Here is an 18,474-nt window from a genome sequence, read left to right as displayed (position 1 = left end):
GTAAGGTGGGAGATTTGTACAGGGTAAAAGGGATTCTGAATAAGGAAGGCTATCACTCCATTTTGCAAGGCCATGCCATACCCAGTGGACAGCGCTTGATTGGAGCCAATTTCATCCTACAACAGGACAATGACCCTAAACACACCTCCAAATTGTGCAAGAACTATTTAGAGCAGAAGCAGGCAGCTGGTATTCTATCGGTAATGGAGTGGCCAGCGCAGTCACCAGATCTGAACCCCATTGAGCTGTTGTGGGAGCAGCTTGACCGTATGGTACGCAAGAAGTGCCCATCCAACCAATCCAACTTGTGGGAGCTGCTTCTGGAAGCGTGGGGTGCAATTTCTCCAGATTACCTCAACAAATTAACAGCTAGAATGCCAAAGGTCTGCAATGCTGTAATTGCTGCAAATGGAGGATTCTTTGACGAAAGCAAAGTTTGATGTAAAAAAAATCTTATTTCAAATACAAATCATTATTTCTAACCTTGTCAATGTCTTGACTCTATTTTCTATTCATTTCACAACATATGGTGGTGAATAAGTGTGACTTTTCATGGAAAACACAAAATTGTTTGGGTGATCCCAAACTTTTGAACGGTAGTGTATATATATATATATATATATATATATATATATATATATATATATATATATATATATATACATACACTTATATTTGTTCATATACAAATAAAGTGATTCTGATTCTGAACTTGTCTAACTTGTTGGCAACATATTTCTCTTCCACATCTAATGTCATTTTTTTGCTGGTTTGCTGATTTGAAGTACACAAAAGGTGAAAATTCAAAAGAAAAATGTTTGGGCTACTTACTGCTGCATCCTCATTCTTCCCCTGTGAAACAGAATATATTTAATAAACTTAAAATTTACGTCTTTACAGCAATTCATTTTTTATTACAGTGTTTCTCCATATTTTAGGCCAACTAAGGTTTTTTTTTCCTTAAGCATTTTCAGATGCATGCTCAATATTCCAGGTAAGAAAGTCAAATAAGGTTGAATCAGTTCATCTGAACACAATGTCTATTAACAGATATGTTTCATCATCATCTAAGTGACCTCTTCAGTCTCAACTGACTGCAGGTATCCCACCCTTATAAACAACAGTGTGTTTATAAACCATACAGTGTGTATATGAACAATACAGTGTGTATATAAGCAATACAGTGGCATAACTACCCAAACCAACAACCAGTTTCATATGCAAATATGCTCTGACCATTTACTAGATTTACAATGGCCATTTGTACTATTCGCAGAGGATTCGGGAATAGTTGCGATCACAGCATTGTAAGATGGTGACAGATGTACTCTTAGCCCCCCCCCCCCCCCCCCCGTCTCCTCGGTTCAGGGATGGTCGTTCCCTGTTCACATAGAGGGCCTCTTTGACTCCCTGTTCAAACCAGCGTTCCTCCCTATCAACGATGTGCACATCCTCATCCCCGAAAGAGTGGCCACTGGCCTGTAGATGGTGTAGACTGTGGAGTCCTGGCCTGATGTGTTAGCTCTCCTGTGTTGTGCCATCCTCTTGGCCAGCGTTTGTTGAGTTTCCCCGATGTACAAGTCACGGCAATCCTCCTGACATTTAACAGTGTACACTATATTGGTCTGCGGCTGGGGAAGGGGAGAAATCCCACATTAAACAGGCTCTGGCTAAGTGTGGTTATTTTAACTGGGTGTTTGTCAAAGCCAGGAAGACGCCCAAACAGTGCGTCAGTTGATGGAAGAGAGGAGAAGGACAAGAGCTGCCTAAATTTAAACCAGTGGTTATTCAATATGTGGCAGGAGTGTCGGAAAAGTTGAGACGTGTATTTTCCAAACACCATGTCTCAGTTGCTTTCAAACCTCAAAACACACCGTGCCAGAAATTGGTCCACCCCAGGATCGAGGCTCTATTTGTACCTGGGTCTCGATCATGAACTGGTCATTGGTTTGGGTCATTATGCCACTGTAATATTGTTTATAAGGGTGGGATACCTGCAGTCAGTTTAGACTGAACATGTCATCCATCAGCACATTAAGTGTGCTACTAGGGGAGCAAATACACTGGACAAGGTCTACTCCAACATCAAACAGGGCTACAGGGCTAAACCACTACCACACCTGACCATGTGTCCCTGCTCCTCATCCCGGCATACACCCCCCTCAGGACAAGTGCTCTTACCACAACTAAGACTGTTAAAACATGGCCTGAAGGTGCCTCTCATCAGCTGCAGGACTGCTTTGAAAAACTAACTGGGATATTTTTGAACATTAAGACCTGGAGGAGTATACCACAACTGTCCTGTGCTATATCAAGAACTGCATGGACACTGTTACCGTCGACAAGCAAATCCGGGTTTATCCCAACCAGAAGCCCTGGATGACAAAAGAGGTCCAGAGCCTGCTGAGGGACAGGAACACTGCTCTCAGGTCTGGTGATGGGGCACAATACAGTACTGCCAAAGCCAATCTGAAAAGAGGCGTCAGAGAGGCCAAGGCAGCTTACAAAAATAAAATTGAGGACCACTTCAACAGCAACAACACAAGGCAGGTGTGGCAAAGGGTTCAGCACATCACCAGCTACAAATCCAGCAACCTCACAGCTGCTGATGGTGACACCTCAGTGGCAGAGGAGCATAACATCTTCTTTGCCTGCTTCGAGGAGAAGCCACCAGAGGGAGCCAGGTTTCATCCACCAGCCTACAGTAGCCTCATCCTCACAGTGGAGGAGCATGAGGTGAGGTGCACACTGAGGGTGGTAAACCCGAGGAAGGCTGCGGGTCCCGATGGTGTCCCTGGACGGGTGCTGAAGGAATGTGCGGACAAACTGTCCGGGGTCTTCACCAAGATCTTCAACCAGTCCCTATCCCAGTCCACCATCCCACCCTGTCTGAAGTCATCCACCATAGTCCCACTGCCAAAAAAGTCCACTGTCAGCAGCCTGAACGACTACCGAGCTGTGGCACTCACACTCATCATAATGAAGTGCTTTGAGAAACTGGTTCGGAGTCACATCATCTCAAGCCTCCCATCCACTTCCGACACACACCAGTTTGTCTACAGAGCAAATAGGTCCACACAGGATGCTATAGCCACATCTCTCCACACCGCCCTGACCCACCTAGAGCTGCAGGGGAGCTACGCCAGGCTGCTCTTTGTGGACTTCAACTCTGCATTCAACACCATCCTCCCCCATAGACTGGTGACCAAACTGACAGAACTGGGCCTTGCTTATTCCATCTGCCTCTGGAGTAAGGACTTCCTGTCTGAGTGCCCACAGAGGGTCAGAATAGTCTCCCCCACATCTCCTCAGCCCCCAGCCTCAGCACTGGCTCCCCACAGGGCTGTGTGCTGAGGCCCCTACTCTAAACCCTGTATACACACGACTGCACCCTCGCTCACTCCAGCAACAGCATCGTCAAGTTTGCAGATGACACTACGGTGGTGGGGCTCATCTCTGGGGAGGATGAGTCTGCATACCGGGACGAGGTGAAGCGGCTGTCTGTGTGGTGCAGGGAAAATAACCTGATCCTCAACACTTCCAAGACAAAGGAACTGATTATAGACTACAGGAGGAACAAAACGGACAATCATCCCCTTTTCATCGGTGGGGACTATGTGGAGAGTGTCTCGGACTTCTGGTTTCTGGGCATACACATAGAGGAGGGTCTGACCTGGAGCGTTAACACCACAGTGCTGGTTAAGAAGGCACAGCAGAGACTCTACTTCCTGAGGATCCTCAGGAAGAAACACCTTACCACCTCACTGCTTGTGTCCTTGTATCGCTGCTCCATAGAGCACATACTGACCTACTGCATCTGTGTCTTGTTTGCCAGCTGTACAGTAGCAGAGAGGAAAGTGCTCCAGAGGGTCATCACCACTTCCCAGAAGATTATCAGATGCCCACTCCCCTCCCTGGAAGACCTATACAGTTCCCATCTCATCTCATCTCATCTCATCTCATCTTCAGCCGCTTTTCTGGGGTTGGATTGCGGTGGCAGCAAAGCTAATTAGGGCACTCCAGATGTTCCTCTCCCCAGCAACGCCCTCCAGCTCCTCCTGGGGGATCCCAAGGCGTTCCCAGGCCAGATTGAACATATACAGGAAATATACAGTTCCCACTGCCTCAAAAAAGCCCATGGCATCCTCAAGGACCCATCCCACCCAGGACACCATCTGTTTGAACTGCTGCACTCGAGCAGACATTACAGGACAATAAGAGCTCGGACAAACATACTAAAGAACAGCTTCTATCCCCGAGCCATAACTGCACTAAATGTTTCTAAGTCTTGATTCCTGACTTTTTTGCGCAATATATTGGTGTCCAGTAGAATGTAGTAATGAATGTCTGTGTGTTTTATGTTTTTAATTCTTCTTATATTGATCTTTGCACTGATAAGAACTGCATTTTCAATTTCGTTGTACTTGTACAATGACAAATAAAGTTCTATTCTATTCTATTTTCTATTCTAGATGAGTGGTGAAATGCTTCTCTCAATGAACGCTGTATCCAGATGAACTGATTTAACTTTGATATACAGATGTGCTCAATTTTGTTGGTACCGTTACAGCTCACTGAAATAGTGCTTAATTCTTCCTGAAAAGTGATGAAATTAAAAGCTATTTTGTCATGTACACTTGCATGTCTTTGGTATGTCATATAATAAAACAAAGAAGCTGTGAAAAGAGATGCATTATTGCTTATTCTACAAAGATATCCTAAAATGGCCTGGACACATTTGTTGTACCCCTTAGAAAAGTTAAATAATTGTATTATGGTGATATTTCAAACTTATTAGCTTCTTTAATTAGTACCACACATGTCTCCAACCTTGCAGTCAGTCATTCAGCATATTTAAATGGAGAAAAGTCCTCACTGTGCCGTTTGGTATCATTGTGTGCACCACACCAAACATGAAGCAGAGCGAGCAAAAGAGAGGGTTCTCTGAGGAGACCAGAAAGAACATAATAGACCAGCAGGGTAAAGGTAAAGGCTACAAGACCATCTCCAAGCAGCTTGATGTTGCTGTGACAACAGCTGCAAATATTATTAAGACATTTAAGGTCCATAGAACTGTAGCCAACCTCCCTGGGCGTGGCCACAAGAGGAAAATCGACCCCAGATTGAACAGAAGGATAGTGTGAATGGTAGAAAAAGAACCGAGGATAACTGCCAAAGAGATACAAGCTGAACTCCAAGGTGAAGGTATGTCAGTGTCTGATCGCACCATCCGTTGCTTTCTGAGTGAAAGTGGGCTCCATGGAAGATGAACCAGGAGGACTCCACTTTTGAAAGAAAAAACATAAAAAAGCCAGACTGGAATCTGCTAAAATGCATATTGACCAGCCACAATGCTTCTGGGAGAATGTCCTTTGTACAGATGAGTGAAAACTAGAGCTTTTTGGCAAGTCACATCAGCTCTATGTTCACAGATGAAAAAATGAAGCTTTCAAAGAAAAGAACACCATACGTACAGTGAAACATGGAGGAGGCTCGGTTATATTTTGGGGCTGCTTTGCTGCACCTGGCACAGGGTGCCTTGAATCTGTGCAAGGCACAATGGAATATCAAGACTATCAAGGCATTCTGGAGTTAAACATACTGCCCAGTGTCAGAAAGCTCTGTCTCAGTCCCAGGTAATGGGTCCTTCAACAGGATAGTGAACCAAAACACACAGCTAAAAGCACCCAAGAATGGATAAGAACAAAACACTGGACTATTCTGAAGTAGCCTTCTATGAGTCCTGATCTGAATCTTATTGGACATCTATGGAGAGCTGAAATTTGCAGTCTAGAGAAATAACCCATCAAGCCTGAGACAGCTGGAGCAGTTTGCTCAGGAAGAGTGGGTCAACATACCTGTTAACAGGTGCAGAAGTCTCATGGAGAGCTAGAAAAACCATTTTATTGGAGTGATTGCCTCTAAAGGTTGTGTACAAAACAAAATATTAGCTTAAGGGTCTTATCGTTTTTGTCCATGCCATTTTCATTTGTCTTATCATTTACAATATTATGTTGAATTAAAAAAAAAATCAAACTCAATGTCTGATTTCTATGAAATATGGCATAAACAATGGTAGATGCCAATTACTTTTGCAAGTTTTGAGTTATTTCAGAGAAATTTGTGCATTCTTTGTTTTTGTGGCAGGGTACCAACAAATGTGAGCACATCTGTAGGTATAAAAGGCCTTTGGATAGAGTGACTGCAGTACATTATTTAAGACAACAAGATGGGGCCTCACAGAGAGGAGCTGGATGCTGGTGTAGGTAGACATGCTGAGAGCCGGCAGGGTGGAGCAGTCTTTGTCAAGGACCAGACTGCGAGAACAGGAGCTTCTCTGCTGCTTTAAGAAAGCTGAGAAGGGACAGACAAAGTTAAGATGAAACTAGACATACCTGTGCTCGTAAAACATGACCCAGATTATTTTAATGTGAATTATTTCATGTAATTATCTGTATCTAGCCTAGGTAAAGGAGTGGCTATGCCATGTAGGGAAGGATCATTAAGTCAAAGTGTGGTACCTACCTGCAGGACTCAGGTCCAAACAATTAGAAGTAACACTTGGGACTGGTAACCACAAGATGCCCTGCTGTCCATCCCTTCCCACAGTCACCATGACATCCCCATACTGAAACCAGCAGACATCATACAATAATTTAAAGTGATTTAATGGCAAAGAAGATAAGTGGCAAGACCAAGAAATCACGACATTAGTTCTGACATTTCCATAAAATTAAAATAATTTAAGAAGAAATTCTCATATGTATGTAAGATGAACCATAGTGGTTAAAGCAGCTATTTCCAAATTGAGTGTGGTTTATGGAGCAGCCACACTACTACTACTACTACTTTTGGCTGCTCCTGTTAGGGGTCGCCACAGCGGATCATCCGTTTCCATTTCTTCCTGTCTTCTGCGTCTTCCTCTGTCACACCAGCCACCTGCATGTCTTCCCTCACCACATCCATAAACCTCCTCTTTGGCCTTCCTCTTCTCCTCTTCCCTGGCAGCTCCATATTCAGCATCCTTCTCCCAATATACTCAGCATCTCTCCTCCACACATGTCCAAGCCCTCTCAGTCTTGCCTCTCTTGCTTTGTTATGGGGCAGCCACACAATACTGAATATTTGATTTACTGATCGATGAGAAGCTGAGAGCCACGAGTATAGCTGATGTTAAAGATAATGCTACTGAAATAATAATTTTCATTTAACATCTGTGAAGCATGGAGTCAACAGAAACTAATGATTATGTCAATATGTTGATTACAGGACCAATCATCGTTCTAAATAGTCTATAAGTAAAAACTGAGAAATTATAAAATGATTCAAGCACATTTGGTAAAGGAACCTTCCTAGACTGGGCTGAGACACACCTGGTAGCCGGATGAGGCTTGTTTCTTGGCTGTGGGTAACATGACACTGCTGGTCCCAGAGGCAAAAAGGAAGTCCAAATACGGCTCAAACAGTGAGTCAAAATTCCTGGTAGTTGGAAACGCAGGCAAGCCATAGGACAAACCTTTACCTAAATGGAAATAAGCAGAAAGCAGGAGAAATGGTGTGTTGCGGGGGGGGGGGGGGGGGGCTTCTCTCGAAATATTTTGTGAGATGACTGTGATAATCAGGAATACTCATTTTGGACATACGAAAATGAACATGTTCATGGAAGCATAGTGCTTACATTACAATATCATACAATATCATAGAGCTCAGGAAAAACTGTAGGAGTCGGGAAATTATCGAGTCAAACAATAGACACTGTGCATAACTGTAGTCCACTGACTTCCGATTTCTACTGCAGTGGTCATACCAGTTTCCTGTTTGTTGGTGTGTGCTATTGACAATGGCATCTTTTTCGCGATGCCTGCAAGATTTACCATGTATAAATGTCAACGACATCGACAGAACTGTCGACAAACTTTCACCTGCACCTACCAGCAAACATGTGAAAAGTTTCAAGTTGTGCATATCAAGTTACGTTCACAATTCCATCTGTCTGTCCATCCGCTCATCCTCACAATTGTGGATGTACCTTGATAATGTGTAATGTGTAATGCAGTGACCAGGATGGCTCAGAAGAGTGGGGTAATTGGCAGGATACAATTGGGGAGAAAAGGAGGAGGGGGGAATCAAAAAATAAAATAAAATAGACACGCCTTTTAGAATTTTAGATGCTTATTTAATGTTACATACATCCCCTCAAACTCAAAGGACCCCGAAATTCCAATCTCTTTAGGAGCTGACAAGGCGTTCGATAGAGTGGAGGGAGGCTGTCTCTCCTGTGATTTGGAGAAATTCAGCTTTGGTGAGAGGTTTATCGCTTGGGTCAAATTATTGTACACCTCTCCATTTGCATCTGACAGAACAACCAACAACCACTCAGACTACATCCCTCTCTTTAGGGGCACGACACAGAGATGCCTGATGTCCCCTACGCTCTTTGCCATAGCCATTGAGCCCCTTGCTATTGCATTCTGATCTAACCCTCACATAACAGGTGTGACCAGGATTGGCATTGAGCAGACGGTATCACTTTATGCAGATAATTTGCTCCTCTATGTTTCCAAGCCTGATATAACGATATCTAATGTACTCTCCGTTCTTAACACATTTGCTCTCATCTCTGGCTACCAGCTGAATTTTAACAAGAGTGAACTCTTTCCTCTAAATGCTGCAGCTCATAAATACTCACTTCACACGTTATCATTTAGAATAGTTCTGGACAATTTCACGTACTTGGGGGTCCATGTTATAAAACAAATTTAAGAATCTTTTCAAGTATAATTTTACCCCTCTCCTCACTCGAGTACAGCAAAACTTTGAGAGATGGTCATTACTCCCTTTATCTCTAGCTGGTTGTATAGATGTGGTTAAAATTAATATCTCATCTCATCTCATGTCATCTTCAGCCGTTTTTCCGGGGTCGGGTTGCGGTGGCAGCAAGGTAAGTAGGGCAGTCCAGATGTCCCACTCCCCAGCAATGCCCTCCAGCTCCTCCTGGGGGATCCCAAGGCGTTCCCAGGCCAGATTGGACATGTAGTCCCTCCAGTGAGTTCTGGGTCTACCCCGGGGTCTCCTCCCACTTGGCCATGCCTTGTAAACCTCCAAAGGAAGGCACCCAGGGGGCATGCTAATCAGATGCCCAAACCATCTCAACTGGCTCCTTTCGATGCGAAGGAGCAGGGGCTCTATTCCAAGGTCCCTCCGGATGTCCAAGCTCCTCACCCTATCTCTAAGGCTGAGCCCAGACACCCTATGGAGGAAACTCATTGAGTTACAGCACCTCGCCCGGAAAAGGGAAACCGGGGGCACCTCCTGGAGCCAGACCTGAGAAGAGAACATGCTGGCAAGCATCTGGTGGCCGGGCCTTGGCCCATGGGGCCTGGTCGGGTCCAGCCCGAAAAAAACAACATGGAGCCACCACCCCGTGGAGCCACCAAATGTGGGGATGAGCATTGGGGTAGGGTGCAATGCAGGCCGGGCGGCAGGCAAAGGCAGGTACCGGGGCGTGCCAACTTCCGGCATCGCAGATTGGTCCTCGGGACACGGAATGTCACCTCTCTGGCAGGGAAGGAGCCTGAGCTGGTGCGGGAGGTGGAGTGGTACCAACTAGATATAGCTGGGCTCACCTCCACACATAGCATGGGCTCTGGTACCAAACACCTGGAGGGGGCTGGACTCATTAACTTTCCGGAGTTGGCCAAGGTGACAGGCGCCGGGCAGATGTGGGGATATTCACAAGGCCCCGGTTGAGCGACGCTGTGTTGGAGTTCTCCCCGGGGAATGAGAGGGTTGCCTCTATACGACTGCGAGTCGCTGGGGGAAAGGCTCTGACTGTTGTGTGTGCTGATGCACCGAATAGCAGTTCGGTGCATCGGGACTTCAACGCTCACATGGGAAACGATGGAGAAACCTGGAGGGGCGTGATTGGGAGGAATGGCCTCCCCGATCTGAACCCGAGCGGTACCTTGTTATTGGATCTCTGTGCGAGTTATGGATTGGCAATAACAAAAACCATGTTCGAACATAAGGTAGTTCATAAGTGCACTTGGTACCAGAACACTTTAGGCCGAATATCGATGGTAGACTTTGCGGTCGTATCATCAGATCTGCGGCCATATGTTTTGGACACTCGGGTGAAGAGAGGAGCAGAGCTGTCAACTGATCACCACCTGGTGGTGAGTTGGATCAGATGGCGGGGAAGGCTGCCGGACAGACCTGGCAAACCCAAACGTGTAGTGAGGGTGAACTGGAAACATCTGGCAAAGGCCCCTGTCCGTGAGGTCTTCAACTCCCATCTCCGGAAGAAGTTCTCGTGTTAAAATGAATATCCTGCCTAAATTTCCCTTCCTATTTCAATGCATTCCAATCCATCCATCCATTATCTGAACTGCTTATCCTGCTCTCAGGGTTGCGGGGATGCTGGAGCCTATCCCAGCAGTCATTGGACAGCAGGCAGGGCAACACCCTGGACCGGCTGCCAGGCCATCTAAAATCTTTTTTTTTCTCGAAAACTTGATGGGATTATCTAAGGGTTCATTTTGGATAAAAACAACCCAAGAATCAGCAAAGTATACCTGCAGAGACCAAGGAGGTTGGGGAGTATGGTCCTACCAAATTTTAAATTTTATTATCGGGTGGCCAACTTCCGCATACTTACGTATTGGTTGCAGGCAGATAGCTTGCATAATATCCCAATTTGGTTGAGGTTGGAAACATCTTCCTGTATGCCATCTTCACTGACTGCTTTGGTTTACACCCCTACTGGTTCAGCCTGCTCAGGATACTGCAAGAACATTTTAGTCAAGTCGGAGCTCAAAATTTGGAATCAGTTTAGAAGCCTTTTCACTACAGGCTCCTATATTTAGAAATCATATCTTCCTTCCCTCTCCAGAAGATGGGGCTTTTTCCATGTTGTCTGATCTTGGCGTGACGTCATCCAATGATTTGTGTATTGAGGGCACCTTTGCATCCTTCCAACTGATTTCAGCTAAATTTAATATCCCAAAAGTCACTTTTTACAGGTTCATAGTTTTGTCAATATCACATGTTCCCAGTTTCCCTCTCAGCCCATGCATCCCTCCATTGATGCTTTATTTATCACCAACCCTTACATCAAAAGGTCTCATCTCATGTGGATATGAGAGAATTTTCTCTCTTCAGAGCTCATCATTGTTAGCTGTCAAAACGTCTTGGGGGCAGGATATAGGTGAAGAAATTAACAATGACCTATGGGATGATATTCTTCTCTGGGTTCACGCTTAATCTATATGTGCCAAACATGGTCTAATCCAATGGAAGATTATACACCGCACTCACTAGACAAAACTCAGACTTTCTCAATTTTACCCTGATATTAACCCCATCTGCGACAGGTGTCACCAAGCTCCTGCCTCACTGATTCATATGTTTTGGTCATGCCTATCTCTTCATAACTATTAGTCCAATATTTTTGAAACGTTACCAGGGGTATTTCAGGTGCCTTTTGATCCAGTTGCATTAACAGCACTCTTTGGGGTAATACCGGATACAGTGATCCTGCCAAAAATTAAAGCAGACCTTGTGGCCTTCATGACCCTATTGGCTAGAAAACGTATATTACTTTGTTGGAAGTCATCCTGTCCGCCATCCGATGAGGCTTGGATCAGAGATCTTTGTCATTTTAGTAAATTAGAAAAGATCAAACACATACTACATGGGTCTGCGGCTACATTTTTCAAAATATGGCAACCCCTATTTGACCATATAGAGACATTACAGTTCCAGAGTGTACCTCAGTGAAGCTGGCTGTTGGTTATTATTTTTCCTTGTAATTTTGCTCCTTTGATAACGCAAGACTAATCTGTAGCACTAACAGTACCTATGTTGCAATTTACCGTAAAGAAGGTTTTTGTTTTTGTTTTGTTTTTCCCCTCAATTGTACTTGGCCAATTACTCCACTTTTCCAAGCCATTCCGGTTGCTGCTCCACCCCTCTGTCAATCCAGGGAGGGTTGCAGACTGCCACATGCCTCCTCCCATACATGTGGAGTAACCAGCCACTTCTTTTCACCTGACAGTGAGGAGTTTCGCCAGGGGGGTGTAGTGCATGGGAGGATCACGCTATTCCCCCCAGTTCACTCTCCCCCGCAAACAGGCGCCCTGACCGACCAGAGGAGGTGCTAGTGCAGCGACCAGGACACATACCCAAATCCGGCTTCCCACCTGCAGACACGATCAGTTGTGTCTGTAGAGACGCTCGACCAAGCTGAAGGTCACACGGGGATTTGAACCGGCAATCCCCGTGTTGGTAGGCAACGGTATAGACCGCTATGACCGCTGCCATATATATATAATGATTATATGCCATTTATTAATTTTTTCATGTATGTTTTAAAAAAAAACTGAAACAATTGCAACTATTGTTTACAATGTTGACAAAAATTAATAAAAAGTTTGGAAAAATGCTGGATTCTCAACTGTTGTGCACTTGATTTCAAACGTATAAATACAATGTTAAATGTGCTGTTTAATTTGACTTACAGTTCTGTGACTGAATGCAGAAGAGGTCATAATTAAGATCCCTCTGGATGGATGTATGTAGTTCTGAGTAGCCATTTATTGTGCTGCCAAGAGAATGGTGCTCTGTAACTTGGTTGCACAACTTCTGGTTCCCACTGCAAAGACAGAAGCACTTGGGTTAAACCACATTTTTTTTATCAATGAGACACTGCCCAAAATCACTAAATTTAATTAAAGTCTGTGGGATGAGGAAATCAGGTGGAATGGTCACCATTTCTGGAGATTTCTAGGTACCATATCTCCTGCTAGGAGCACTAAAAAGCATTTCATTTATGTTTTCTTTCATTACGCTAACCATAGCTTCCTGCCACAACGGGCCAAGCTGGGACGGAGCTGAACTAAGAGGGTAACTCTACAACACTTGATCTGTGTATCTAACTTTCAACGTGTTTTATGGTGTTGAGTCATGGCAGCTGTAACAGTTCCCCCCTCATTTTCAAAGTTCATTTTATTTTATCCACACCAGTAAACAGATATGCTTAAAGAGTCTAATATGAGAGAATTAAACATCATGTTGTCGTAACTTGCCTGACACGGTCTATGGTGCACTGGGTGAACACAGCCACTTCCTCACTGCAGTCGCTGTCACAACAGCAGTTGATGTCACACACGTTGATCTGTTCATTACAAGGACACCACCTGACAACTGATGGGAAATCTCAGTCACAAAGGGGAGAACTTCATTCATTGACGAACAATAGCTTGTCAATGTGATAAACCACACTGTTACTCACAGTACTTGGCATTATAACGGCCATAAAGGATATACCTTCTTTGATCTTTCTTACATTTATTGAACAACAACTTACATAAGCGACATCTATAATATAGCTTGCTACATGAGTTGTGCCATAACATCTCACTCTCTTTTTTGCTCCCGTTTTTTGTGTTTCTTTGTTGTGTTTGTTATTGGACCGATGTTAATGTTGCACCAAATGTCTTGCTCAGTAATCCAGGTAAGAAAATCCCAGAAAGTTCCCATCAGTTCTGTAATGTATTGGGACTTATGTTAATGTGCATGCTCTCTGGTTAGTCTTTGATGGGGGGCTCTCGCGAGGTGAGACTAGGAAGTAATGTTAAGTATGAGCCGGGCTGGAGGGAACGCAGATGTAGCCTGATGGCTGAGTATCCTAACTTTGCCAAGTTTTAAGTTTTAGAGTTCGTTTACAACCAATGTCTCTCTCGTCTCTAAGTCGAATCTTACACTGGCGACGAAGCGGATCCAAACTCCAACAGTTCTGAACAGTTTATTGATGGAAATCAGCAACCTCTGATATTCTACTACAGCTTCGAGGAATCTGTGAGTAGCCTAACGACATCACCATGACCACGCTGGGTCGCATAGAAGAGTTTGATGAAGGCTCCGGCAATGCCATTGAGGGGTATATTGAGAGACTGGAATGTTTTTTCCTGGCAAATGGAGTAGATGGGGAGGAGAAGAAACGCGCTATTTTGCTTAGCGTCTGTGGGGCTGCAACGTATTCTACACTACGTTCGGTGGTCGCTCCCGTCCTTCCTCCAGCCGTCACCTATGAAAACTTAGTATCGGCCTTGAAGCGCCACTACAGTCCTCCTCCATCACAAATTGTTCAGTGTTTTCAGTTTCACAAGTGCAAACAAAAGCAAGGCCAAGGAATCTCTGGCTACATTGCTGAACTCCGTAAACTCTCAGTGCATTGCGCTTTTGGTGACCAACTGGAAGCCATGCTGCGTGACAGAATTGTCTGTGGGGTGCTAGATGAAGCGCTGCAGCGCCGCCTGCTGGCTGAAAAGGAACTCACATTCAAAGCAGCAGAGGAGAAAGCCCTTGCAGCGGAAACAGTCACGTTAAATGCGCGAATACTACAACCAAACCAGCTGGGACCACCACAGTCAGTAGAAGTTCATCAGACTGCACAAAGTCAAACCGTTTTGAAAGTGAACAAACAGTAGCTGAAGGTGGTGCAAAGCCATGTTTTCGTTGTGGAGGCACACACAACCAACAACATTGCAAATTCATTTCTGCTGTATGCCACTATTGCAAAAAAAGGGGGGCACATTTCTCGTGTTTGTTTTAAAAAGAGCAGGGATGTCGCATCAGCGGGTTCTTCTGACACAGTTCCTCAAGCCGAACAACACACACACACTGCTAGGCAACAAGAAGAGGAATAGCACATTTACACCATGGGCAGGCAGCTGTATGCTCACGTAAAAAAGCCATATCAAGCCACTGTGATCCTGAATAACAAAACACAGGTAATGGAGGTGGACTCTGGAGCCACATGCTCCTTGATCAGTGAGGGCAGTTACAACACCTTGTGGCCTGACCAGCCGCCTTTACTGCACAAGGACAGTAGTGTGCTTAGACAATGGTCACAAGCAGAACTACAAGTTACTGGGAAAATTTTTGTGGATGTGCAGTATCAAGGGAATCACAAGACCTTACCACTGATTATTGTTCGAGGTCAGGGAGCAAGTCTACTGGGCAGGGACTGGTTTGAGGCACTGGGCATTTCTTTAATGGGGGTGCGCCAAGTATGCTTACAATCCATGGAGTCCATCTTAACGGAATATGCAGAAGTCTTCCAGGACCTCGGGGCTTCACGAACCCCTCCAATTGCTATTGATATTAATACGACAGCATCACCCAAGTTTTTTAAAGCACGTTCGGTGCCCTTTGCCCTTCGGCCTAAGCTAGATGAGGAGCTTGACAAGCTAGTAGTTCAGGGTATTTTTGAACCCGTGAGACACTGAAGGTGGGCCACACCCGTCGTACCAGTAGTTAAAAAGGATGGCAGCTTAAGAATTTGCGGTGACTATCGCTGCACTGTGAATACAGTTGTGAAACCTGATGTATACCCCATTCCTACGGTGGCTGAACTGTTCTCCAGACTGGCAGGGGGGGGTGCTTTTCAGTAAATTGGACCTCAAACAAGCTTACCAGCAAGTGGTGCTGGATGACGAGGCTGCAGAGCTTCTCACTATAAACACCCATCATGGGCTGTTTCGGGCCCGCCGCCTGCAGTTTGGAGTATTGACAGCTGTGTCCATATTTCAGCGTTTCATGGATACACTCCTCGCCAGTATACCCGGCCTGCAACCGTACCTGGATGATGTCTTAATAGCAGGAGAGACTGTTGACCAGCACAATGACCGTCTTCGTGCAGTGCTGGAACGATTCGCAGCAGGATTGCGGCTACAGAAGGAGAAGAGTGTGTTTGCTGCTGACCAAGTTGAATTTTTAGGTTTTCGTGTGGACAAGGATGGCGTGCGGCCGACTATGGAGAAAGTTGAGGCTATTCAGAAGGTGCCTTCACCCCGGAACAAAACGGAGCTTCAGTCATTCCTTGGCCTACTCAATTTTTACAGCTGTTTTTTTGCCAAACAAGGCTACCATAGAACCGCTGCACCGTCTCCTGGATCAGTCTGCACCCTGGCAGTGGACTGACGCACATGAAAAAGCTTACACTGCTGCAAAACAACTGCTTCAGGCTGATGGCGTGCTCATGCACTATGACGAAAAAAAGCCATTAGCCGTTGTTTATGATGCTTCACCTTATGGCTTGGGGGCGCTGCTCTTCCATATGGAGTCCTATGGCCGGGAGGCTCCCATTGTATTTGCCTCGAGGACACTATCCTCCACTGAAAAAAATTATGCCCAAATAGATAAGGAGGCCTTGGTGGTAATTTTTGCAGTCAAAATTTTTCACCAGTACCTTGCTGGTCACCACTTTGTGGTTTTTACTGACCACAAAACCTCTTTTGGGCCTGCTACACCACTCTAAGCCCATGCCACCTGTCTTGTCCCCATGCATGCTACGCTGGAGTGTTCTTCTTGGGGCCTACGATTACGAATTGTGCTACCGCCCTGGCAAACAGCTAGCAAATGCTGATGCCCTCAGTCGCTTACCACTGCCTGCTGGTATGCGTGAGACCCCTCCACCCATGGAGGTGCTCTTACTGGAAATGGCGCCTGAAGCCCCACTGAATGCAAAACACATTGCCACCCTTACTCGGAAGGAGTAAGTGGATAAGTGGCCAGTGGATACACCTGACAGCTGTTTCAAGCCGTTTTTTACCCGGCGCCATGAACTATCCGCACACAAGGACTGCCTATTATGTGGGAGTCGTGTAGTTATTCACAACCTGGCGAGGGAGGAGGTACTAGCCATGCTGCATGATGCACACCCAGGCATTGTGCATATGAAGGGCCTGGGGAGGAGTTATGCCTTGTGGCCAGGTATGGATTTAGCAATACAACAGACAGTAAAATCCTGTGAAACCTGCCAGAGAACTCGTCACGCACCACCAACAGCACAGCTGCACCCTTGGGAGTGGACAACTAAGAAATGGTCCCGGCTACACATTGACTTTGCTGGTCATTCCAGGGGAAGACATTTCTCATAATTGTGGACTCACACTCTAGGTGGTTAGAGGTTGCAATGGTGAGTTCAATGTCCTCCTCTGCATTGATCGGCACACTGAGGCTCCTCTTTGCAACTCACAGGTTGCCAGATGTCATTGTTTCTGACAACGGTGCGGCCTTCACATCGGAAGAATTCAAAGAGTTTGCCAGACGGAATGGCATCAGAGCAGTGACTACAGCCCCTTACCATCCTCGTTCAAACGGCCAAGCAGAACGTATGGTCCAGACAACCAAGGAGGCCCTGTCTAGGATCACTATCGGTGACTGGCAGACACGCCTGGCTAGGTTTCTGCTGTCACAGCATGTGACTCCCAATTCAGCAACAGGAAAGAGCCCTGCCGAGCTTCTCATGAACCGGCGTCTTACCACGGCCTCTGGTCGCCTTCATCCTGTCTATGAAAATGAGATGCACCTCAAGCAGGAAGTGAGTGCAGAAAAGCTGCAAGGCCCAAATAGATGCTTTAGGCCACAGGACACTGTGTACATGAGGAGCTACACTGGGGGACACAAATGGGTCCCTGGCGTGATAGCCGATCCTACTAGCCCAGTTTCATATAGAGTGCAGACTCCTGATGGGCAAATGCATCGACGCCACGTGGATCAGCTGCATGGTAGAGCGACTGCACACACGGATGTGGTCGCTGGAGAATCCATTGTTCCTGGTGAGCAGTCACCTGAAGATGGGCCGCTCGAGTCTACCTCATCTGAAACGCCACGGCCAGAGACCAGCAGGTCTGTTGAAGATCCCTCTGGTCCTGTGTCCATTCCTGTGCCCACTACCCCTCTACAGCGTCTGGCAAGAGACCGGCACCCTCCATGCCACTTGGCAGATTTTGTTGACTGGAAGAAAGGGGTGTAATGTATTGGGACTTATGTTAATGCGCATGCTCTCTGGTTAGTCTTTGATGGGGGGCTCTCGCGAGGCGAGACTAGGAAGTAATGTTAAGTATGAGCCGGGCTGGAGGGAACGCAGATGTAGCCGGTTGCCTGAGTATCCTAACTTTGCTAAGTTCTGAGTAAAGAGTTCGTTTACAGCCAATGTCTCTCTCGTCTCTAAGTCAAATCCTGGACACAAAGTGTAGTGGGAGAAACGTTTCATCACTCATGACTTGGTCAGTCTTACCTGACTGCAGGTACCCCCACCCTTACAAACAGCATGGTTGCATAACGACCAAAACCGGCACAGTTGCGCCACAATCAAAATCAGCGATCTGTTTCATATGCAAATTGCCGTGACCATTAATACCCCGTTTAGACTGGCAGCCCAAATCGGATTTTTGGCAAATGCAGATTGGAATCTGATTTCTTTTATGTAGTCTGAACAGCAAAAAACAAAACACAAAACACATTGGAATCTGATCTTTGCAAATCGGACTTGAGCCACATTGGTGGTTTCATATCTGATTCAAATCGGATTTCTAAAGCTGTGTCTCAGTCTGGACGCTCTAGCCACTCAAACCGGATTTCAAACTGTCCATTACGTCACTCGCACGTGACACAACACAACACGAC

At 45.8% G+C, this 18,474-nt stretch overlaps 1 protein-coding gene across 2 annotated transcripts in view; it reads right to left on the bottom strand.

The window, feature by feature from the left end:
- Nucleotides 1-18,474, bottom strand: part of LOC130107968 (tectonic-1-like) — a 236,903-nt gene that overhangs the window by 205,572 nt on the left and 12,857 nt on the right. For both annotated transcript variants that reach the window (XR_008809844.1, XM_056274789.1), the window contains exons 2-7: nt 13,086-13,203; nt 12,519-12,652; nt 7,374-7,522; nt 6,526-6,628; nt 6,242-6,354; nt 832-852 (exon numbers count right to left, since the gene is read on the bottom strand). Coding sequence is in view for 1 of the 2 variants with exons in the window: in XM_056274789.1 (XP_056130764.1) it covers nt 832-852; nt 6,242-6,354; nt 6,526-6,628; nt 7,374-7,522; nt 12,519-12,652; nt 13,086-13,203 (638 nt within the window). In the remaining variant the exon portion in view is untranslated. The remainder of the gene's footprint in view (nt 1-831; nt 853-6,241; nt 6,355-6,525; nt 6,629-7,373; nt 7,523-12,518; nt 12,653-13,085; nt 13,204-18,474) is intronic.

The sequence above is a fragment of the Lampris incognitus genome, chromosome 2 (assembly GCF_029633865.1).
Source record: "Lampris incognitus isolate fLamInc1 chromosome 2, fLamInc1.hap2, whole genome shotgun sequence".
Lineage (NCBI taxonomy): Eukaryota > Metazoa > Chordata > Actinopteri > Lampriformes > Lampridae > Lampris > Lampris incognitus.
The sequence above is the reverse complement of the archived record's forward strand: the minus strand, read 5'-3'. Positions and strand labels throughout refer to the sequence as shown.